General features: G+C 35.2%; 1 protein-coding gene and 1 long non-coding RNA gene across 7 annotated transcripts; one reads left to right on the top strand and one right to left on the bottom strand.

Annotated features, from left to right (window-relative positions):
* The first annotated feature begins 2,210 nt into the window (after positions 1 to 2,210).
* LOC147480722 (uncharacterized) lies at positions 2,211 to 2,753 on the top strand. Its single transcript, XM_086578734.1, has one exon. It carries the CDS (start codon positions 2,211 to 2,213, stop codon positions 2,751 to 2,753), a length of 543 nt encoding a protein of 180 aa, XP_086434860.1.
* Positions 2,754 to 10,416: 7,663 nt separating this feature from the next.
* Positions 10,417 to 13,252, bottom strand: LOC147480721 (uncharacterized). Of its 6 annotated transcripts, none has more exons than XR_015204937.1 (4): positions 13,095 to 13,252; positions 12,878 to 12,988; positions 12,261 to 12,317; positions 10,417 to 12,196 (listed from the first exon to the last, which is right to left on the bottom strand). It is a non-coding gene; the product is annotated as an uncharacterized LOC147480721 (long non-coding RNA). The 6 variants fall into 6 exon arrangements; XR_015204939.1 differs by having other exon boundaries at positions 12,261 to 12,382; positions 13,095 to 13,250; XR_015204940.1 differs by having other exon boundaries at positions 10,417 to 12,175; positions 12,261 to 12,382; positions 13,095 to 13,249.
* Positions 13,253 to 24,766: the final 11,514 nt, after the last annotated feature.

Here is a 24,766-nt window from a genome sequence, read left to right as displayed (position 1 = left end):
TATCAATCATATATGGTAGTAATAATAGGAATGAAAGAGTTTCTCTTTGGAACTCAATTGATAGTATTCACAGGAGTTTAAATGGAGCCTGGTGCTTGTTGGGCGATTTTAACTGTGTGCTATACTCATTTGAAAGGGTGGGAGCTGCAGTTCATCCAAGGGACACTCAACCATTTGCTAGCTGCCTTAACTCTGCAGGTCTATACGAGTTGAATACAACAGGAAACTACTACACTTGGACCAATTTTGGTGATGGCGCTGCAAGGAAGTATTCCAAGATAGATAGATGTGTGGTAAACTGTTTATGGAGTAATCAATTTAGCTATTCTTTTGCTGAATTCCTCACCTTTGATATCTCTGATCATTCGCCAATCATGCTTACAGTTCTGGAATTGATAAAACTGAACATTCCTTTTAGAATGTGCAATTTTTGGATGTTGCACTCAGACTTCAAGGAGCTGTTAACTGTGACATGGGGATTGGATGTAGGTGGCAGTCCTTTATATATCTTGTCACAGAAACTCAGATTGCTTAAGAATAAACTGAAAGGTTGGGCTAGGCATCATTGTTCTGATCTCTATAAGAAAACAGCAGCAGCTCGTGTGGAACTGAGAAACATTCAGAAGGAGATTCAAAGCCAACCGCTAGATATGCAACTCATGGCAAAGGAGAGAACAGCTAAACAAGTGTTATGTGATTTTATTGACATGGAGTGTGCAAATTTTCAACAGCGAACGTATACAGACTGGTTGACTTATGGGGAGAGGTGTAATGCGTATTTTCACAATGCAATGAAGGAGAAGAAAGGACGGAAACTGATATGGTGCCTAAGTGATAATACTGGGAATAGAATAGAAGGACATGAACTTGTGAGCAATGCTTTTGTATCTTATTACAAAACCCTAATCGGTTCTCCTTCTCAAGCCTTGTGCACTCCGAATTTCCTTGAATTGTTACATTTTAGGAATGTTGTACAACAAGATGATGCTCAGATGTTCTCTAAAGATGTTACGGATGTGGAAATCAAGGCAGCTCTTTTTAGTATGGCAGACAATAAGTCCCCGGGGCCTGATGGGTTCAATGCAGAATTTTTCAAAAGGAATTGGGAATGTGTGAAAGATATCTTTCTTGCAGCTATCCACTCGGTATTCACTCAGAATTGCATCCATAAAGGAGTGAACTCAACTCACTTGTGTATGATACCAAAAATTTCAAAACCTACAAAGGTGGAGGAATTTAGACCAATTGCATGTTGTAATGTGGTCTACAAATGTGTATCCAAAGTGCTCACAAATAGGATTCAGCTCATTATCTCTGAGTTGGTATCCCTGAATCAGTCGGCTTTTATCCCAGGTAGAACAATTCAAGACAATCTTCTGTTAGCACATGAATTGATCAGAGGATATGCTAGAAGCCATGGTCCGAAACGCTGCTCAATGAAAATTGATATAAAGAAGGCATATGACTCAATTAGTTGGGCTACCATTGAAAGAGTGCTGCATCACCTAAGGTTTCCAGAAAAATTCATTGGTTGGATCAAAATGTGTTACACCTCACCAACCTCTTCAATCCTAGTCAATGGCTCTCCCCAAGGGTATTTTGAAGGAAAGAAAGGTTTGAGACAAGGAGACCCTTTATCCCCATATCTCTTTGTTTTAGTCATGGAGATTTTGAATGGATTACTAGAGCAAAGTGTCTTAGAAGGGGACTTCAAGTATCATTCAAAATGTAAGGATTTGGGCATCACTCACATCCGTTTTCATGAGATGATATCTTGTTGTTTAGCAAGGGAGATATGAGATCTCTAGAAGCCATCAAAGGGGTTATTACAAAGTTTACAGAGTGTGAGGGCTTCACATCAATTATTCAAAGACTTCAATCCTTCTTGGTAGCATGTCTAGCAATCGAAAAGCAACCAAGTGGCTGATCTGCTTGGAGTCACACTAGTCGAACCTCCCATAATATATCTGGGATTACCCCTTACGGCCACAAGATTGGGAATCAGAGTATGCATGCCATTAGTTGAGAAGATCACGGAAAGAATAAGCAACTGGAAGAACAAATCACTATCAAAGGCAGGTAGACTGGAACTAGTGCACTCGGTATTGTCATCTCTACATACATATTGGGCAAGAAATTTTATTCTCCCCAAAAAGGTGTTGGAAAAGGTTGCAAAAATCTGTAATAGATTTCTATGGGCTGGACCGGAAATGTCAAAGAAAATGCACCATGCCAGTAGTGGGACTGTCAGGATGAGTAAAGAACAAGGTGGACTAGCTATAGTTGATCCAGGTGTGTGGAACAAGGCTGCCTACAGTGGCCTTATCTATAAGATAGCATGTTTTGCCGATACCATTTGGGTGAAATGGGTTTGGAAGCATCACATTGGTCAAAAATTCTTCTGGACTATGGAAATACCCAAAGATGTCTCTTGGGTATGGAGAAACATCCTCAAGCATAGAAAAGAAGTTATTCATCTTTTCCGATACCTGATAGCAAGAGGAGCTCAAACTTTGATCTGGCACGACCCTTGGTGCACTGAGCAACCTCTATTGTTCCATGAAAATGCTAGCCTTTTGACAATACCAGCTAATGCTACGGTAAACAGTTTAATTTCTAATGGTGAGTGGAATGAAGTGATACATCAGCTCCCTAACTGTGGCCTAAAGGATCAGATTCTCAAAGCGAAGATTCACTCTAATCTTGAAGATGATATGGTGGTATGGACGCCGACTAGCACGGGAAGATTCTGATAAAATCAGCCTATTCAAATTGAAGAAGGTAAGACCAAACGTTAAATGGTATCGAGTTGTGTGGGGAAATTAGTCTTGCCTAGACACTCGTTCACGGGATGGATGCTCTTTGGTGGACACATCCCTACTCAAGACAGATTAGTGAACAAGAAAGTGATTGCCCACTCAAGTTGTAGCTTCGTAATGCTAGTAGGAAAATTCAAACATCTTTTCTTTGAATGCCCCCAAACAAGGTGGCTTTGGTCAAAAACTAAAAGTTTCCTTGGGCTCGAAGAGCCAAGTCGATGGATCGAATGAAGAATGGTATTCAATATTCGGAAGGTGTAGGAAGAACTCTATAGAGACTGAAGTGTTGAAAGTCTTTATCAATGCAATGATTTATGCCATATGGATGGAGCGAAACAAAGAGAAAATTCAGGGCTAAATCGAGAAGTATGCAACAAGTATATGACAAGATGATCGGGGAACTAAAGATCTACTTGCAAGGGAGTATAAAGGAGGTACCCGACACAATCGAAATGTAGAGAATTGTTTCTCGGACTTCGGCATTGATGTGAGATTCAAAGCCAAGAACTCTATATGGTGTACATGGTGCGGACCGAGGAAGAAGATGAACTCATGTTAAATGGTGATGGGTTAGTAGAGGATAACAACAACGGATATGGAGGAGTGATAAGAAACAAACAAGGGAACACTCTCCTAGCATACGGGATCCTCTACAAAGAAATCGAGATTGTATCAAGAGTTAATGGCGTAGATAAAGGTTTAGTTGGTGCTACATTCTTTGGGTGTAAGAAAGTCGAGGATAGCATCCGATTCCCTAAGGACGATCAATGCAATACAAGGAAGAGAAGAAGTCCCATGGTAATGCGGTCTTTGATCTACATGCTTCAATCATGGCTAAGATCCGAACTTTTGAGAGAGTAAATGTGATACATGTGTTTAGAGAGTCCAATCAAGCACTGATTTTTTCTCTCTAAGCGAGAAGGAAGGCGGCCGATCATCCGAAGTTTTTCATAGGTCCATATGATGCAAAACTTTGTAATATTCTAGAGCGGGATGCGTCTGGAATAATGTATGAGAGAATTCATTGATGATTAATAAAGGTTGGGGTCTACCTTAACCCCTAGTTGCTTCAAAAAAAAAAAAAAAAAACTTTAGAGCTCAAGTAATACCAAATTATTCATAGCCAAAACTCAAACGCATCGTATATAAGTATATAACAGAAGTAAACTAGTCCAAAATCACATAATCAAATGGAGAACTAAACTATTGGAAAATTAGTTTTTTTTTTTCGAAAATATGGAGGTTACAAGGATTCAATAGGAACTATATATGTCAAAATGTAAAACCATGAGAATGTAAAATCATGTTAATCTTCATTCAATGCAAGCTGAATAAATGATTTTTTTTAAATCATGAAGAATCTCATGGTTTATTTGAATGAGTAACAAAATTAAACCATGATTTGGTTTATAATTTGGAAAATAGGGACCTACTTTATCTACAGTCCGGTGACTGACATGACTAGTGCAGTTGATGAAGTTAGTAGAAACTTTGATTCTTAAGATGTGTTGAGAGATGCACTAACCGCAATTGTACGTAGCAAATAGATTGTTGATACAAGATTTCTTAAACAAGAAGGCACAAATCCAAGCAATTGCAAATCCTGAGAATCTTAAATCTTCCAGATATATGATTTAGTAGCATATATGCAGAAGCATATATTTCGCCCGAGGATTTTAAATCGTATCATATTCATATGATGCAATGATTTTTCGGGTGTTTACTCCTTATATTCTTGGTCGCTAAGCAACTATATTGAGTATATTCAACGTTAAGCAGTTCAATTATCAAAGGCCCAAACCAGCCTGAGAAAAGAAATTTGAACCCTTCCCCATCGACAGACTATTTACTAACCAACTCCCTCAATAACGGGGCTGATTTCATGACGTGGATATATAGTCATGCATCTTCAGATCCTCACAGCATTTGGTGCAATTTCCTTAGGAGTTTGATTTGGTAATGCCTCTTCAGTCTCAAATTGTCGGCTTGTAGCACTTTCTTTTCCCTTCACTAATCACCTATCATATCAATTTAAGGGTGTCGATCGGTGCCCAGAACCGGAATCGTAGAAAAAATTATGGTTTTGGTAGCTATTTTTAGGAACCGTTGCCGTTTAACCAGAACCGAAATCGTAGAAAAAATTATGGTTTTGGTTTCTATTTTTAGGAACCGTTGCCGTTTAACCAGAACCGAAATCGTAGAAAAAATTATGGTTTTGGTTTCTATTTTTAGGAACCGTTTAAAAAAGGATACTAAAAAAAAAGGACCATATAGAACTGGAATCGAATGGTTTTTTAAACAAAAAAATCAGACCGGAACAACGTTATCGTACTTTTAACATAAAAAATATTGAAATAAATAATATAAAAACTCAAAACGTTCATTTATATATTACTAAATTTTATTTATTAGTATAATATGTAGTTTTCATAGTATTTAATATTATAAATAATATAAAAATATAGTTTACAACCTGAAATATATGGTTTTATTTAACTTATTATTAAATAACATCATTACTTATATCAATATATTTAAAAAGCGACTCATTTGTGCGGTATTTTTGTATTTTTAATACACTTTTTTTTTTAATAATATCAATAAAAAATGTGTGTAAATAATGAATCTCTTAATAACCGAAATGAAGAACCACATTTTCCACTTTTTTTCTTCTCAGATTTGTTAAGGTGCGAGTTTGAACCACCATCTTTTACCTTTTTCTTCTTCTCAGCTAACAACTCAAGATTTGAAATGGATGGACAGATACTATTGTTGTAAATTTGTAAAAGTTTCCTCCATTTTCTAGTATTGTTGTAAATTTGTTGTCTTTTTTATTATTATTTTTTAGTATTATTTTTTAAAATATATTGTTATGTATATGTAGATATTTATTAATGTTCTATTTAAGATTACTGACGCAAAATCTGAAAATATTCATCTTACGAATGATACACAAGTTGTGCCTTTAGATTCACGTTTTATTTTACACGATGGTGATCATGCGCGACACAATTACACATCCATTTCTAGTGTTCAACACCCCAATGTAATCGGATTGAGGGCAATGAGGCTAGTGAATGGGATTGGCATAATGGCATTATGATTTAACATTGCAAAAACTTGTGGGCAACTGCACAACCTTCTGGCATCAAAGCCAGTACAACAATTAGAGGGTTCCGACTCCATATTTCATAGAGTTTATCAGGTAAACTTTTAACACAGCATGTTTTATAGTAGTTTAAATATTTGTTTAATAATTGAAAATAGTTTTAACTTTCAAATTTCTCTATTTTATTAGAGGAATTATAAGTGGATTGAGGCACTTACACTCAGGGACGGAGCCATGATTCTAAGCAAGTGGGTGCAAAATTATGTGCACACCGCACCCCAAAAAAAAAAAAAAAAAAAAAAATCAAAAAAAATCAAAATCAAAATCAAAATCGTATGCAATTTTATTTTTGTCAAAAGGTCTAAACAATAAAAATCAATAAAATGATGTATTTATTTCAATTCACAAAACTAGAGTGTGTTGACTACTAAAAATTTAATATGGACTGATGAAGTTAACTACTTAAACATTTAAGTCATTAATTGATATTACTATATCTACATATATCTACATAATCTAGTCTACAACAATTCAACAATTCAACAATTCAACAAATTGTTAAATTCCTATAATGCTATAAGTCTATATAACATTATAAGTTTTTATAATGTTATATAAACTTATAAATTTCTATATAATGTTATAAATTCCTATATAGTCTATATATAATTTATATAGAATTATAAATTACTATAACATTATAAGTCTATATAATGTTATATAGACTTATAAAATATTAACATTGAAAATAAAAAATATCTTTTTTTTTTTTAAGTGGAAATTTTATTGATAATAAGGATGAGTTTTACAAATAATTAGGACAAACGTACAACAAGCTGCGTTGCGCCGCAAGTCCTTTATGAATTTGTGTTTTTTGTTATTTTTTTTTTTTTTTTGTTATTTATTTTTGGGTTGAGGTCTGACCGGTTGTTTAAGAATTGAGAGTGAAATAATGGAAGAAGAGCATACGAGTTTGTTATGAGTGATTAGAATTATACAAACTAACCATTTGCCTATTTGTTTTAGTCTCATTAACCCATCAAATATTCAAAGACACATTTGTCATTTTTTAATGGTTTTGAACTCAAAATAAATTATAAATGATAATTTTGTAAGGACAAAAAAAGAAGTAAAAAAAAGTTAGTTTATTGGAATGTTTTTTATTAGTTTTTTTTTTCATACTATTTTTTTTGTTGATAATATTCTTACTATAGTTGTGAAAATTTTAGGAGTGCGGTAGTAGAAGTTTGTTAAAAAATTTGGGGGTGCGAGTCTTTATAGTTTGAAGATTTTTCTAGTCAATTAGTTATGTGATAGTAGAGCTTTTCTAATCTCACGGGGTACACCCCCACACGCACCCCCTATATCCATCTATGTTTACACTCTTATGGGATATCTCATGAAAAGGTAAATGGGTAGAATATTGGAATCATTGGTACATCAATTAACAATCCAATGCTAATGAATCTGGAGAATCAACAGTCTGGTATGCGTATAACTTCTTTTGTATATATATATATATTATTTGTTTAAACATGAATTAAAAGACCAAAACAAGTATCTGTTTCTCCAATTACTCACAAACTATAAAATTGAATAAGGTGGATTAAGTTAATTAGAAGCAAGAGTAATATACATACATATCTAGTTATTAAGGACTTGAACATGAAACTATATTTAGAAGCAACAAATTATGTTGAAAATTTTGAACCCAAACTCAAAAAGTACTTCATGTGAGAGAGTATTTGATTTCCTTAATACGTTGGTTTTATTTTTTCACATATGCATACCTGTATTTGATTTCCTTAATACGTGTGAGAGAGTAGAGAGAAAAAGACCAGAGGGACAAAGCAAACTTCTGTGTAGTGATTAAATGCACCATTAAAAGATGCTCCAATTTTTTAGGTGAGATAGAAAGTTCCCGCAAACGGAAAAAGAACAGATAAAAGGAAAACAAGAAAGTTAGAATTCCTCTATATGTCTAATAAGATAGGATTTTTTTTCCACTAAAGGACAAAATAACACACAGGACGGTCCAGATCGTTTCTAGCGAAATCTAAAGGCTGTTGAACGGCCGATTAACCTCGAGATAAGAGTTCCAATTAGAATTTTGAAATGGGACATCGACGGGAACGGATCCTACTTGGTTTTTACGGTTCCATCAGGTCGCGAGCTCGAACCCAAGAAACATTAGGCGTTTCCTAAAAGTTTCGATGTTTACACTTCAGTACTTTACACCATGGTCACTCTACCATTCTGCAAATCTGATATCGCCCTCTCAAAGTTCAATACCCATCTTCTTGCTCGAGGTATCTACTCAAAGTTCAATTCCATAAATTTTCGTTTTTTTTTTTAATTTGGTTTTCTCATGGGTTGCAATATTTTAAGTTTGATTTAAATTTTGGCTAGATTCTTCAACTGATATGACTACTACCTCTTTTTCTCCATTTCTTCTATTGGATTCAATAAGTTTTTCTTTAGTCGCCCTATTTATTTCGAGTATGTCTTCCTTAATACATGGAATTTGGAATTTCGATTTCATTATGTAAGTTTACATGGAATTTATTCATAGTAATTTAAAAGATATAGGATATAGGATTGAGTAGAATCAGTAGAGCGATGAAAATCCAATACCCCAACAATAATTTGCCTTATGGTATAAATATTCCACAAAATGCACCATAGTTCGATATGATCATCAGTTTCTCTTTAAACGCCTACAATGTTACCAAAGTATACCATCTTAAGACATCATATAAGAAGGCCTTTGTTGGAACTCTCCAACAACGTATATACACTTCATTTTTTGCTTAAAATCCATTCTATTTATTTCGAATTTCTATTTCTTCCTTATCTCAAATTTATTACATTCTATTTACACTCATCATGTTATAGTGTGCTTTTCAATTACAATTTGGGAGAAGCGTTAGGTGGTAATATTGTGTTGCCATTTTACAGAGTTATAGCAGGGACGTTCCATTACTTGCTAGACTATTGATGGGTATCAATGAACCCTTTTAATTTTTTTTATTATCTTCAAATTTATTTCGGTTGAAAATGGAGGCATGAGTTTCTCTATTTATCCATTTCATTTCAATTTGTGGTTTTGTACCTCTTTCCTTAGAATTTGCACATTATTCACTCCAAAGAAGAAAGTGATATCAGTATATCTTACAGAGATCCGCCTAGAAAAACTTTTGTCGGAATGGAGGATTTCGCTTATATATTGTAGGCATATTTTGCATCGTGTTTTTTTCCAGGAAAGCAAAGATGTTTTGTCAAATGTTGAACTATTATTAAAACTCTGTATTGACTGGATGGTGATAAGTAGGATGAATATGTAGTGCACCAATAGTGTTTGGTAGAGTGTCTATATACTTTTTCAAGAATGGCCAAGATGTTTGGTGAAACGTTGGACTATTATAAAAACCCTTGACTGTGTACTGACCGGATGTTTACAAGTAGGATGACTATATACTAATGTAATGGTGTTGAGTTGGAAGTGGGCGGATTGTGACTACAAATCATATTGAAGAATTTATTCAAGATGGGATTAATCCATCATTGAAAGTGAAGAAATTCAGAAGTTTCCGTATGTTAAAGTGAAGGAATTCAGAAGTTTCCGTATGTTATCTCTGTGTTCCACCGTCGCGAAGTGCATACTATCCAAGTGATATCAGGTATTGTTGAGAACCAACTGTGTAATGGTTAGATATCACTCTTTTATTTATGCTATTTGTTTAGTTTCATTGTTACCGTAAGTAGTAGCAGTAGTGTGAACCTTGCGACACGCTAGCAATCTAGCATAGGATCTCAGTTGCTCACCACAGAATTGCTAAAGAGGGGTTTACAAATAAAAAAAAACAAATTCTAATAGAAGTGCTTAAAGTGATAGGTTTGCAACTTATAAAGAAGGTTTAGCAAGTTAAAAAGTTTCCTTTTGACAAAACTGTTTTATTCATTTCCATAATGTTTCAAGAACGATAATATGCATTAGACAGATAATAATTTCAAGAAAGCAAGTTAATAAAATAGTATAATAATTAGTTTACAAGTCCTTACTACTTTGTACTTACTCACTATTTTTTTTGTTTTTACGTGGTACTGCAAATTATCTTGAGCCACCCGCCCACCCGTGATCACAAGCATGGGAAAAAAAATATGCACAAAATGTATGTTTGAATATAGCGCGCTTTTGAAATGTGTCTCATGGTCTAAACCTAAAAATGCATGGAAGACAACATAATGAAGTCGTGAACCTGAAAATGTGTCCAGGTAAATGTGAGGACATCCACAGTAAAGTTTACTCATGCAGGTTGGAAAAGTAAGAGTTTTCCTTCTCTAAAGTGCACTGGTTTCCGTGTGTTTTTCTTGCTCGGTAAATAATTTACTTTGCGATTCTTCTTACTTCTTATTCTTCCTTTGATGTTCACAAGGAACGGCTTATCTAATAAAGCCGCATATGCCTATATTAGGTTGATTGGCAGGCCAAACCTGAGACCTTGCAGAAAGTTTGTGAGATTGTTAGGAATAAACTTCATTCATTTCATCTATACAACTAGACACTGCTTGCTCACAAGCAAACTAGGAAAGAAATTCTAGCTTCCTTGCTCGAAAACTACAGGCAATTAGCAAGTTTCAGGTAGTTTTGTGTTTTTAATGTGTCGTTGAATATGAGGGCGATACCTACATTATGCTTGAGGTTTTTATTTGTGGTGATAAATTCTATGCAGGTTGGCTGCATCAAACTGGAATGGAGAAGACTTTTTTTATCATTTGAACTTCTTTTTAAGTCTTGAGTTATTAAAGTGAACATTGAAAGATTATATGTATTCATTGAAGCTTTCTTATAGAACACCCCGGGAACCAAAAAAAATAATAATGAATTGGGTTTAAGCTTAATTAGTTGCTTTATCATTTGATTATATTTCCTTCTCTTCACAACATTTCATATTCTGATGCCTGGAAAGATATGCCAGGTCTGCATGCTGGAAAAGTAGCTGGAAAATTAAACCTTTTCACACCCTTATATTTTAACCTTTTGGTCTGCTTCATCTTCCTATCTCCCTAACGTAAGTTTAAGGCTCAGTACAAACTAAAAAGTGGACATTCTTAACAGAAAGGCACAAGTCCAGTGACTTAATCTTCTACAGTCACCTCTACTACACTTACCTTTACAATATCAAAATCATTCACTATGCAAATGAGTTATTCTACGAAAAAGAAGTACAAGCAAAAACATTGCGTCTTGAGTGCCGGCTGGCACGGGCATTAACAAGTAAGACAATAAGCTACCCCATGTGACATACCAATTTTATAACGTGATACGAACAGGAATTTACATTAACTAAGCATATCTGATGTACTTGAAGTAAATGGGTGCAAAGAGGCAATTTGATTGTCAGAAAAAAAAGTAAATTGGGGAAACATCTTATGCGTCCTTGTCTATAAATTGTTTTGAGGCAGTAAGCTTATCTCATAATGTAACCTTTGATTTGATTGATTGAACAAAATGGCAACCGAGCACATTCAATTATACCTTTGGCGGTCACGTAAGCATATAGGAATATCTATAAGGTTGTTTGATCAAATCAATTATCTAACTTAGGTATCTAGTGCTCAACAGTCAACACTAATTAAGGTCTTGAATCAACTGAAAACACACTGTCAAAAATAATGATAGCAAGCAATCCAAAGAATGCTAGTACCAAGTCTATGGCCATAACCTGACTTGGATATCTTGAATTTTTGCCGAATCTACAAGCCTTGTTCAGCAAACCCATAATCATAATAAAAAAACTATGGTATTGAGGGTTTGCTTAAACTTAAGACTTTGCAACCACAAAAGATGAGGACGATATGCATGCAGTTAAACTACAAAGCATTGCTTGTAGAACTAACATAAATAATGAGTTAGAATTGAGAAGTACCTATTGACCTCATGTAACTGCACAATTCAGTGTTTCTAGCTGTTAGGCATGCTGGAGAACTATCATGATGTAGCATGCACAAACACTTGCATGAAGAATGCAAGAGACATGGAAAGCAATGACTGACCCCAAGGAGAAGCTAATTTCCCTCTTACAAGAAGCCTCCATCTAATACCAAGACTGTGAGTTGTTTCCTTCCCTTCATTGTTATTAGTTTTCTGGTAGAACAAGGGAGCTCCTATGATCAACATAGTACACACATCTGTAGTGTAGAGTTAATCCTGTTGGCGTGTCAACTATAAAGCCACACTTCCCTTCTGGCAAATGAGCATCTCATTCTACAGCATAAAAAATTTCACAAAAAGTAACAGATAACTGAAATAACCAACAAACAATATGCACCTCCATATCTCCCATATGGTGATCCATCAAACAGCCAAGCTGAAATTCCTTTTCACACTGATAAAAATGACATCAGTTCGGCATGTTTACATCAACATGATATGATAGGAGGAGAATAGTACCTGAACCAAAAAACCAAAAAGAAAAGAAAAGAATGAATGGTATATGACTTGACAATAGAAAAATAAAACAAAACATCACTATTTGTGTTTCCACCAACTTCATTCTCTGGTGTTTTGACAACACGAGAGCATCGAATATCTGTTATATCGAACCAACTACTAAAACCCTACCAGCTGCCTTGGCATTTGCATAATGAGTACAAGTTTGGTCTTTCACAAAGATGTGGTGGCAATATTAACATTATGATTTACAACGCAGAACACGTAATGGACCTACACATTCGGCAATAGTTGGGTGTACATCAGAACTAACAACATACAGATACAGTAACACCATTGAACAAGACTAGAAAACAACAAACATGGTTTCCTGTCATAGATAATAGGCCACCTGCACCTTAATTCTATAAGCAAGGTCGCTAAGAATAATTTTATCCGAACAACAAAAAACAGATAGGTCCTGCAAATGAAAGACACATAAAGGAATATAGTTACCATTAGATCGACAGAGATATAAATGATACAATATGCTGTGAGCCCACAAATCAAGACCTCCACTTTGAGCTGTGAAGCCTGTGAGACCTCCACTTTACAAGTTTCAGATGCCTGTAAGTTATTTTTATATTTTTGTTACTTTCTAAAAATATCAAATTTAATTTGGAGTTCTCCCCTAAGATGTCAGTGTAGAATAAAAAAGTACAAGTGCATTTACCGGTCTAGAAGACAATGGTTTCCTCCAAATCATCTCCCTTGACGATAAAATCAGTAACGACAATCACCAATAATCCCCACAAGTATAGGTACCTGATAAGTGCACAAAAAATGCAATTTAACCCTCGATTATGCCTCTTGTTTAGCCATCTTAGTGGACTAATAGTGTTTGTAAGTTATGTTTTATGATTCTACAGGTGAAAAGAGAGTTTTGTAGAATATTAGAGAAAAATGGGTAAAACGAAGCAATTCGGAGCATTAAAGATCACATGGAAAGCCCGTGGACAATCATAGAGAAGGCCAAAGAATTGAAGCTATTAAAGATGCGACTTGGACCTATTTTAAAGCATATTTGGAAGCCCAAGGCAAAAAAATTCATGGCTTGGACCAAAGCCCGCAAAAGAGGATAGAAGGATAGAGCAAAAGAGGGAAAATAGACTTCCGCTTCTGGGACACATGGATTGTGCGTCCAGATGCATTGCTCGTGTCTGAGACGCATGGATTGTGCGTCCAGAGGCATGAAATAACACTGTAGCCAATTCCTTCTTAGTTTTGGAGACGAAGTTGGACTCTGAAAGAAGTTGATTTGTATTAGGAAACAAATGGCGGTTTGGAATGCTTCTAGAACTTATTGTAACCCCTATAAATAGAGGACTTAAATGCCTCATGTATTTTGCCAATTCACTTATACTCTTGTCTCCAGAACTTGAGGCAGAGAGAGATTAATAATAAAAGATTTGATTTTAACTAGTCGAGTCTTAATAAATTAGTTTTTCTAGTCTTATGTTCTTCGACTTTTCTTCTTTTCGTTCTTCGTGTTCTTCCTTCTTTATGGAAGACTAATCTTCTCCTTCAAGGGAGGAGATGAAGCCGGTGCTTAGGGTTTGTTGATTCTTTTGGTTCATGGTGTTCTTCAATCAGGTTAGTTCTTTTATGTTTTTAGTTATTAGTTCTATTGCCCAGACCAGGGGATGGAAGTATAGATTCACTACTACAGAATGACACATATACCACGGTGAATAAGAACGTTTATACCACGGTTCTTCCAAAAACCGTGGAAAATACATATATATACCAACGGCGGAAATTTCTTTGGTCATTGGTTTACTAGTATATGCCACATTTACATGAAAACCGTGGGATAAGTTGGGCCATATACCACGGTTAGTTTTTTTTTCAGCATGAGAGTACTCCACATCCCCACTACCTTAAACATAAACAGTGGTATATAAATTTTCCACTTTTTACCGTGGTTTATGACTTTATGCCAAATAGTCAAATACACGGAAAAAAAAATACACAGTACGAAACTCATTCAAATTGGATTCCCGCTATTCTCTCGGTCTCTCCCCACAACTTCACAGTTCTACGACTCTTACACTACAAGAAAATGGACTTTTGCCCACGGATGCCCGGTATCTTTTGCCACGATTATGAATCCTTGCTGATTCACCCACGATTATTGACCGTAGGTAATACACTACACCATCACAATTTTTTTGTGACAGGGGCTTTTTCTGTTTTGTGACGCCAAATAGACATCAGAAAATTTGTGACTCCATAATAGCGTCACTATTTGGGTTTTGTAGTCACAGTAAATCAAATAATTTATTTATTTATTTTTAGAAATATTTAGAAAACATAGTGACGGCAAGGAGGAGTGAGATAATAACACACATGATGGGCATGTGCAACAAGATGAGGCGTAAACTCGGAATTGTTTGCAAAGAATTGGATTTCTTCTCGACCTCAACTCAAGAACACAACAAAGAGAAACCCTACCCTCTTAACTCTGCCTGATCTTTTCTCCATGTTTTTTATCGATCTATTCGAACTCCACCTCATTTTCGTTCATCTTCCCCAAATTTCGATGAAATTGAACTAAAGGAAGCAGTTTGTTCATCTCAATTTCTTCATCTTAGACAAAGGTACCATATTTCCGCTCACGCCACTTTGTAGTGGTTAAGAGCTTTCCCTCACTTTCACTCTTTCGATTGAATGTTGAGTGTCTGCAAACATTTAATTTAGCGTAATTACCATTTATTTATGTTTTTTTTAACACGGTGGCAGTACTGAGTTTTATATCGAATTTACTGTTGTTCAGCATCTTTATTTGCACATGGAAAATTCTGCTTTGTGCCCTTCAACTCCTCGATGGAACATAGAATGACCATTTCTCACTGGTCGTTTTCACCAGGTTTGAATTTTATCTTGCATAAAGAAAATAATAATAATAATAAAATCATCTGGATGCTCACAAGAATTTGTTTCAGGAAATAAAACCTTCTTCTCAACACACACACTATAAAGGCTATTCGAAATGGAGACATTCAGGTATACAGTTTAACTCATTTTATCATCTCATAATATTATGTAAAAAAAATTTATGTACTTATACATTTCCATTTATTATAACAGTCCTGGTTCGGAAAGTCCCATTGGATGTTACAATGCTTCTGTTCAAGTAAGTTGTTAATCCTCATTTTCATAATGTCGATTGTACTACGATTTTGGACATTCAGAATGAAATTTTACTTGATGTGTAGGAGCTCTTAATGATCGATGATCTCCTTTCTGCATTGGTTGGAATCGAGGGGAGATACACTTCAATCAAAAGAGTTAGTGGGATTGAAGTAAGTTGTTAAGATTGAGTTGGATTGAAATTGAGAAGTGGGTTTTAGTTTGTGATGTGATTTAAGGGGCGGTTTAGTTTAATTTTTGAATAGTTAAAGGGTGTTGTTATGATTGAGTTTTGATTTTGGAGGAAAAGGGGAAATGAAAGAGAAACCTTGTGTGCATTTTGATGAGCAATGAGTGGAGGGTCATTCATCGGGCGATGCGGTTTCGAAGTTATGGATCATTGCAACATTTGCGAATAATAGTGTTGTTTTGCCAATCTATAATACACATGTTGTTGCGTGTAAACCGCCAAAGATGCTTTTATCTAATGTAAGAGAGAAGGGAAAAATTCTTCCATGGATCGGTAAATTCTTCGGGCGAAGGAGGGTTGGAATGCTTCTCCGGTTGTCGTTTCGTTGTAGTTCTCATGTCGCTTTTGTCCCAGTTAGTAAAGGTGCATCTTTTGTCTCTCATTATCTTCTTAAGTTGCTCTTTTGTCGCGCTCTTTAAGGTATGACTTAAGGCAATGTGTATAAGCTAGCTTTCATGCTACTGATCGTCTTAAAATTTTCTCTTCTAGTGAATCATAATTAACTATTTTCATTTATAAGCTAGCTTTCATGTGATCAGTCGTCTTGGAATTTTCTTCTTTAGCGAATCATTACTTGTTTATGTCAAGGTGTCTAAGGTTATCATGGATTCACGGATCACTGGATAAGTCATCAGTACCCATAGCTCTACACTACTCTGAGCCAGATAGCATCATTACTGTCGAATTTTGAGAATGATTGAAATGTGACCACCATTCCACGACCATTACTTTAGTTATCTTATATGGCAATGTGATCCACAAACCTGTTAACTGCATAACATCATAACATCTAGACTTTCTATCTTGACTTTTTTTTCCCCTGGGAATAAGAAAGATTGATTTTTTGTTGGGTTGTTACCATCATCAGAATGTATAGCCACAAATGGTTGATCCTAATGTAACATACATATGTACATTGCTCCCTATTTCCGTTATCTTAAGCTATTGATTAGGTAATGCACGTCTGAGATGCAAATTTTCTAATTTTTAACAAGCCAATTATTACAGTAATTAGTTTTGGATATTTGTTGTTGCTAGTATCCTTGTATTTGTTTTAGAAACGATTTGGCTTTTTTTTTTTGGCGTGTTCGGATGAAGATGCTCGTAAGGCCATGTCTCACATCATAATCTTGTTCTACATGTCCAAAATAATACATCCAATGTCAAGATCCCATCGAATATCATGTATCCCCCTTAATAGTGGAGATAAAGATAGTAAGAGTGCTAGTGATTCTTCATTGTCAAATAATATGCCAATACGTGGTGAACAGGAAAAATCGAACCGGATCTCTTCCGAAGTTGGAAACAATTTTCCTCCCCGAAAGCATCCATGTGAAAACTTTGCCTCCCTCCACCTCCCTCCGATAGGAAGCTTAATTGGTCCACGACGTAAGTTATTTGTTAAATTGTTATGTCCGAAGCACTCAATTGGATGCATATTACTACTATTACTAATTTTTTCGTTTGATTTTTTTCTTCAAAGATGTCGGTATGTTACATTCTCATTTGCGCAAGCCATAGCTCGTATGCCTGGTATCCCATCGCCATCTCCCGTACTTAGGAATTTAACTTATGTACATGATGAAAACCCAGTTAGAACGGAACCATTTGGAGGGTCTGATTTTGGTGGATATCCTTCTCTAAAGTAGAGAAATGATTCTTTTGATGTAAAAGAGTCAATGAATGTTCACTACGGATATGTTTAGGTTGACATTTGGTTTTGTATGGTGATGATTATTTGAAAAATCAAAGTCAAAATAAATAAAAAAATATTAAAAACCCTTAAACGATCTGCATCGTTCATTTGTAAATCTTGGATCTCGACTTAATCGGTGGTGGTTTCTGAGTCCTAAACCGATCAAAATTGGTGGCGATAGGAGAGAGGTTGTTGAGTGTTGTAGATAGGAGAGAGACTATTGCAGGTCCACGTGGGCTTTTTCCGCAAATTTGAGCATGGGCAAAAATGTCCCAATACAGTTGAAAAAGTCAAAATTACAAGGCAGAGTCTAATTAGGAACAGATTGATGTTATGGTGTAAAAAAAAAAGTTTATGAGACTTTTTATTTTACATCATTCTATTTAAACTGTGCAGTTCTAGTGAGAGCCTTTTGGGAGGAGGGGAAAGTGAATGAAGCTGTTGAAGCAGGTCAAGGATATGGAACGGAGAGGAGTTGTTGGAACTGCCGGTGTTTATTACTTAATTAGCATGCTTTGCCTTTGCGGGAATGGGAGATGGAAGGATGCTATCTTTGGAGGTATATTCTTATCTATGTAGTTTGCTATTTTAGAACTTTCATTGCTTGGAGGTCATATATTTGAACCCATATTTTGTGGCTACCCCGCCTTCAATCCCCTGTTCCCCGGATGTTTTACGTTTCTTTTTCTCGACAAAGTTACATAGTTTGATCCTCTTTTAATGTCTAATATGTTACAACTGTGAAACCGTGTAGTTCTATTTGTGTCAATTTCTCCTGTTATTAATGATTTTAGGCAAGTTCAGGTCAAGTAATAATGCTTGTGGAAATGTGATGCGCTTTTTGGGTTGAAAAGCTGAAAAAGGTTCGTCTCACTAAACCTTTGGAGGTAGCTTTTTCTTGGTATGATTATGTCTTGTATGGATGGTGGACATGTGGGTGATTGCATCTCAGTTTTTGAACAAATGGACAACCATTGTTCCCCTAACATTGGAACCATAAATGCTATGTTAAAAGTCTATGGTCTAATGACATGTTTGCTAAAGCTCGGGAAATGTTTGAGAGGACAAAGCGGATGGAATCTGGTTTTTAGATCTTGCATTACTGTAGTGGTGGTTCTTTTCTTACCCGGATGCATTTACATATAGCTCAATACTTGAGGCATTTGCTAGTGCACAACAATGGGAATACTTCGAAAGTATGTTTACAAGGAGACACCTGTTGGTAAGAGATCCGTTTTGAATTTGTAAGAGATGTGACAGTTTCTTTTAAGTTAAGTAGTGTCCGTGTTGGAAGTTTAGGAATTAGGATTCACCCTTGATCATACCGAATGGTATTTTTTTTTTAATTTATGTTGCTATATAGATCGTGTGTCTTTTAATCTTTTGGAATATGAACTGTCTTATGTGATTTAACAATATTCTCTCTCTCTAGAATAAGCTTATTTTATTTTTTGTTCATAATATGTTTGTTATTAGTTCACGATAGGCTTATTATAGTTTAGATGGTAATTCGAGACTAGTCATTATTAGTGCCTTGCATCACTCTTTATATGTCAAGAAATTGAATTCTATACATCTGTCTATAGTTTTACAAATATTAATATGGAAGAGTAGCTAATATTTTACGAAAACCCCAAGAAATCGAGTGATTTCTATAGTTGATGTAGATGAATGAGTGATTTCTATAGTTGATGTAGATGAATGTTAACAAATATAAAATTCCACATAAATGTATGCAAACTAATTTAGAAATACAAGCTCTTATAGTATGTACAGGGTAATTTCCTGTTTGAGTAATCATCAAGTCCCGTTACTATTTATACTTAAAGAGCATTTAAATATTTTATCGGGCACCAAATGAGTAATAGTTTTTTTTATAGTTGATGATCATGTAGATTTCTTAATCCCGCTTTTTAACTTAAAATGGAAGTTACTATAATGTGTAGGAGAAAGCATGATTAGACGACCTCCATATCATATTTATTCAGTCATTCAATGTACCGATTCGCGATGATAAAGACTAAACAAAGTAAACATTGTTTCTTGTGTTACATCTCTTTTCAATCGAAACTTGATTATTATAGTTTTGTCCATTGTTAATTGTGGGAGTGTTGCAAAAATCCTATTTTAGTCAATTTTGGTATATCATTGCAATCATAAGCAATTATCTTCACGAGTTGGTTCATCGATTTTCCTTTTGCAGGTAGTGCCCTTCAAAGAGTAGACTTAAGTTATTGAATAAGACTGATGAAAAGCATCAAGGAAGTGATGCAGATGTTGTGAGTATTATACAATGAAGTTTATGAGGGAAATAGTAGAAGCTTGTTCAATTGGATCATTTGAAAATAAGGTATTCGAAAGTTTTGACAAACACTTTATTTGGCTCAACGACTTCGCCTTATTCTTATATAGTAACTCCACATGTTGTGCTTTGACTCATCCAGATAACAAATTTAGAACTGAATGAGACATACACGCAAGATAAACTTGACGGTGTTCGACTCGATATTATTCAGTTCATCCAGGAAAATGGAGTGTTTCAGTCGGAAGCGAATGAGGATGAGTTTTAGCAATGTTCGGACCTCTCCAGTTTAATTTATGAGTCTTACTTTTTTAATTTATGAAAAGGAATTTGAAGTTTGTTTTCTTAGTGCACTCAAAAAATTAATGGAGTTTTTTTTTTTTTTATTATTATTATCTTTTTTTGCAATGTTTGATAGTTTATTGTACATTTTGGAATTTGTTGGGAAGATAGAAATGTTGTATGTAGGCAAGCTGTGTAAATTTTGTTATGCAAGTTCGGTTTTTAAGTGGAAGACTGTTACTAGTATTATTATTATTATTATTATATATATATACCACAGTTTGGCATAAACCGTAGTGTTTAGTATAACTATATACCTCGGTATTATAACACATACACTAATATAAACCACGGTTTCAATAGCTTATATGCCACGGTTATGTTGACAGCCGTGGTATATAATGGGTATTACAAACCACGGTTCTTTGAAAAACCATGGTATTCGTTAAACATATATACCACAATTTTGTTATTATTATATACCACACCACCTATTGTCACGGTTGTATAACAGTGGTAAATATATTTATACCACACTTAAAAACAGTGATATAAGTGTCATTCTGTAGTAGTGATTAAAATTTGTATTTGTTGCAATCGAATATCATGCTAGTTTAGGGTTTTATTTATTGCAATTGAATATTTGTTAGTGACATATTTTTATTTATTGCAATCGAATATAATGCTATAATAGGGTTTTATTTATTGTAATTGAATATTATACTATTATTCTCTACTTTTCTTCTAGTTGTGTGTTGTTTTAGAGTAAGGAAAGTATTCCTTGTGTTTGCCTTAGATGGTAATTCATTGAATATCTACCCAAGCTCATATAAAAGGAAAGAAGATATTAATAGCATAAACATAGGAACAACCTTAAATATAGTTAATTGTTAACGATGTTTCATCCAAGACGGCATCGACACTCACTCGATTGCCTAATTGTAGTCTACTTGTGAGAACAACCATGAAGCAAAAGGTCACAGATCAAAGGTATCGGTGGATTCTAATATCTTGAATTCCCTTTCCTACAAATTCTCAATAGTTTAGTTAGTTTAGTTTAGTTTAGCATTAGAATCTACAATATCTATAATAATAGTTTTTAATCCCTCAAACCCCTTTTCCAGTCCTGTCTTTCATATAACATATACTTAAAAGTGGAACGATACCCTACTCATCCTTTACTTATTGAGGGATAATTAGGTTTTGATACGCTTCTATTTTATTCAACGACCATCATCCATCTACATCATCTATCTACATAATCCATATACCATCCACATCTAATAAACACAAAAGAAGTAGGTCAGTACCACTTTGAAAACAGTGTAATCTATTAGCATCTCTAACAACTATTTTTCTTCCGCAATATGAAAACAGTGACCTCTGAAATGAGTTTCACTGCAATATGGCAATCATGGCACATTCTAAGGTTCTTTATTACATGGATAGGTGCTTTTGAAGGAGTCTTGAGAAGGCCTCAAGCTATTAATTGCAAGTTTCACACTGTGAAAGCTAAGGATTTATTCATTTTGTTCATCATCCATGTCGTGTAGCGCTGTAGCGATGTCAGGCACATATCCCAAAAGTTTAATCTGTGACAAAAGTTCTGCAAGTTTCTCATGGATTTGAATTGACTCTTTGTGATTCTTGTCTTCTGAAACAAAGACATGGGTGTTATTCTTCACTTGTATCCAACTTACTCCTGGTTCTTTCTTTATCTCTCTTCCCCTCATAAACTTTCGAACATTCGCAACTCCATCCCATTTCCTTGCCTTGGTGTACATATTAGATAACATGACATATGTTCCCACATCATCGGGATCCAACTTTAGTATAATCTCTACAACTTGCTTTCCTAAACCAAGGTTACGATGGACATGGTAAACACTTAACAAGGTTCTCCATGCAACAACATCCCAATTGATTGAGATATACCTCATGAAATTCTCATCTATTGAATCGTCCAGCCCTACCCAGAAGTCCGATAATGCAAGTGTAGTGCTCCAACCCAGGTTCAACACCCTTTTCTTTCATCAACTGGTTCAAATAGTAGAATCCATCATCATCCACAAGACCTAAGTGTGCACAAGCAGATAGCACCCCGATAAAGGTCATATAATTAGGAACTTCTGATGTTGCTAACATCCCATAAAAGACCAAAAGAGCTTTCCTACCAAGCCCGTGATGGGAGTATCCAGAGATCATCACATTCCATGTTATACAATCTCGATAGATCATATTGGAGAACATTTGGTTCGTGATAACTAAAGTTTAATGGATGTAAAAACAGTGTTTCTACAGTACTAAATCATGCATATCAATCAATAATAATACTATCTAAACGTATTGATATATAGGAGTAATCATGTTCGATCCACTCTTGTTTGCACGTACTTTAATACTTATCTAGACTAACTAAACTATTTCAGTAATGAGAGTAATATGATATGAAAACAGTGAATCTAAGGTAAATGTCCTTAACTTGCCATCATGGCTCGCAAGTGACCTGAAGACCTATATCTGACCTGACATGGGAGAGCAAGAGACGCGGGCACCTTGCCTATATAAAGAGGATGAGGAACTACATCTAACCTAATTCAAGTCTCCCCCCATTAGAGAGAACTTAATACGTAGGCAGTTCGTCCACACGAACTCGGTCAAATCCAAACCATCAATCCCATCTCTCCCCGATTGCCTACGTTTGTAAGGTTAATCCAAATCTAACCTTTACACACCATAAATATCACGAAAGAGTTGCACAACAAAATCCGATTTCTCCATACACGGAGGTTGGTTTCTTGCAGTATTACCTTAGAAAGTCTTGTGCTTAATTTTTCTTACTTTGGGCTTCAGCTTGGAATGTTGTACATATCCTCTTCCAGCTACTGATAACTATGAGTGTTGGTATCCAAACCCAAAAGGAATTCATGAACACGTAGTACAGATAATAATAATAGGGGTTGGAAGCAAAGTTATCGCCCTTCAAGAAGGATGTAATAAAGTATATTGCAGTTCCATCCAACTGGCCAAGAGAGACAGCAATATGAAGTACGTCCCTGTATGAAGTTTTTTAAGCTATAGTGTACCTGCCTGCCAATCAAAGAGAACCAACGAACAATGACAATAAATAGATCGAATTTTGATTTTGAAATTACAATTTGGCTATGAATATTTAGTATTACATTAGATGTCAAAATAAAGAAGGCTGTGATTCAGCACCATTACACCAATGTAATACAAGAATATTATTTAGGATAACATAAGGATGAGACAACAGTTATGTTTATAACATCTTATTAGACAAAAGATCGAGCAAAGCTAAATGCCTAATTAAATCTATAGAAAAAGAAGTACATCACCTAATAACTATTTAGATGCAAATATTAGTGAGATTATGACTATTGAACCACTACTGTAATCAAGAAGGCTTCGCTAAATCAAAAAGAAAACTGGGCTGAAGGCTCACCAATTTCCCAGTCAACTAATTAAATTATGATAGACAGGGCAACCTCTTTTTTAATAAAGGAAACATGTTTGGCCAATTTCACAACGCCTCGTGTAACTTGAAAACAGGCATTACCAAGTCGCCGACCTCTTTACCGACATTAAAGGAGATTTTGGGTCATTTTACATGTTTTCATACAAAGTAAAAAGTCGCTGTGAAGATTGATTTTACATTAGGAAAAACTGTTAAGTGTAAACTCTACTTTACAGTGGGAGTTTGGACTGCGAATTCTACTTTACTATGGAATTTCGGACTACAAACCCAAGCTTACAGTGTCAAAACTTGATCCTGGCGTGGCCAAAAGTGATTGCGCTTTAGAAAGGGCTAGAAAGGGTGAAATGCACGCTGTATTTGCAAGCAGCACAATTTACAATGTGATAAGAAACCTAAAGGAAGGGGTAATGGTGTAGGTATCTATTACATGTGACAATATGCCAGGCACTATGGAAAGCAAGCATTGGAAATCAAGTTGCAGCAATGAACTCTATGCTGTTACCCATCAAGGCGACTTTATGGGTATTCACTTAGGACTTAAAGAAGAGATGATCGAAGAAAAAGTTTTCAGTTTGGCACAACTCATTAGGGAGTAGTTTTATTTCGTATTAGTTACTTTTTTGTATCACTTGTTTCTTTCTATTGGGTCCTATTACTGCCGGACCCCAATTTGTGTTGGGCGGACTCCACAAAAAAACAATTATTACAAGTATACCATTGGTTTAAAAAAAAAAAAAAAAAATTATTACAAGTATGCCATTGATTAAAAAAATTGAATTGAAACCCAAACTTTAAACGACCGAATTTTGAAGTCGTTTGGACTAAATCCCAAACGACTTGGCCACACCGTTTGGGACTTCAAGCGACTTGCCACACGCGGTCAAGAGCGAAAAAACATAACTTTGAATTTTTTTGAAGTTCAAATCCTCAAATCGATATTGGCGTAACCACATCGTCGTTTTGACTAAGTCCAAACGGTGTGACCATATCGTTGAGAGACTTTAGTCCAGCGGTGTGGCCATATCTCGTTGGGATTTTTTTCATTTTTTAAATTAATAGACGTTTTGATCCCTTCAACGCTAAGAATCCGGATCTTTTTTTTCGATAAACAAAATCATTTTTTTTTTTACAAATTAATAGACAGTGATCCCTTGAACGCTAAGAATCCCTTCCACCGTATATAA

The sequence above is a fragment of the Coptis chinensis genome, chromosome 8 (genome assembly GCF_015680905.1).
Source record: "Coptis chinensis isolate HL-2020 chromosome 8, ASM1568090v1, whole genome shotgun sequence".
Taxonomy (NCBI): Eukaryota; Viridiplantae; Streptophyta; class Magnoliopsida; order Ranunculales; family Ranunculaceae; genus Coptis; species Coptis chinensis.
The sequence above is the reverse complement of the archived record's forward strand: the minus strand, read 5'-3'. Positions and strand labels throughout refer to the sequence as shown.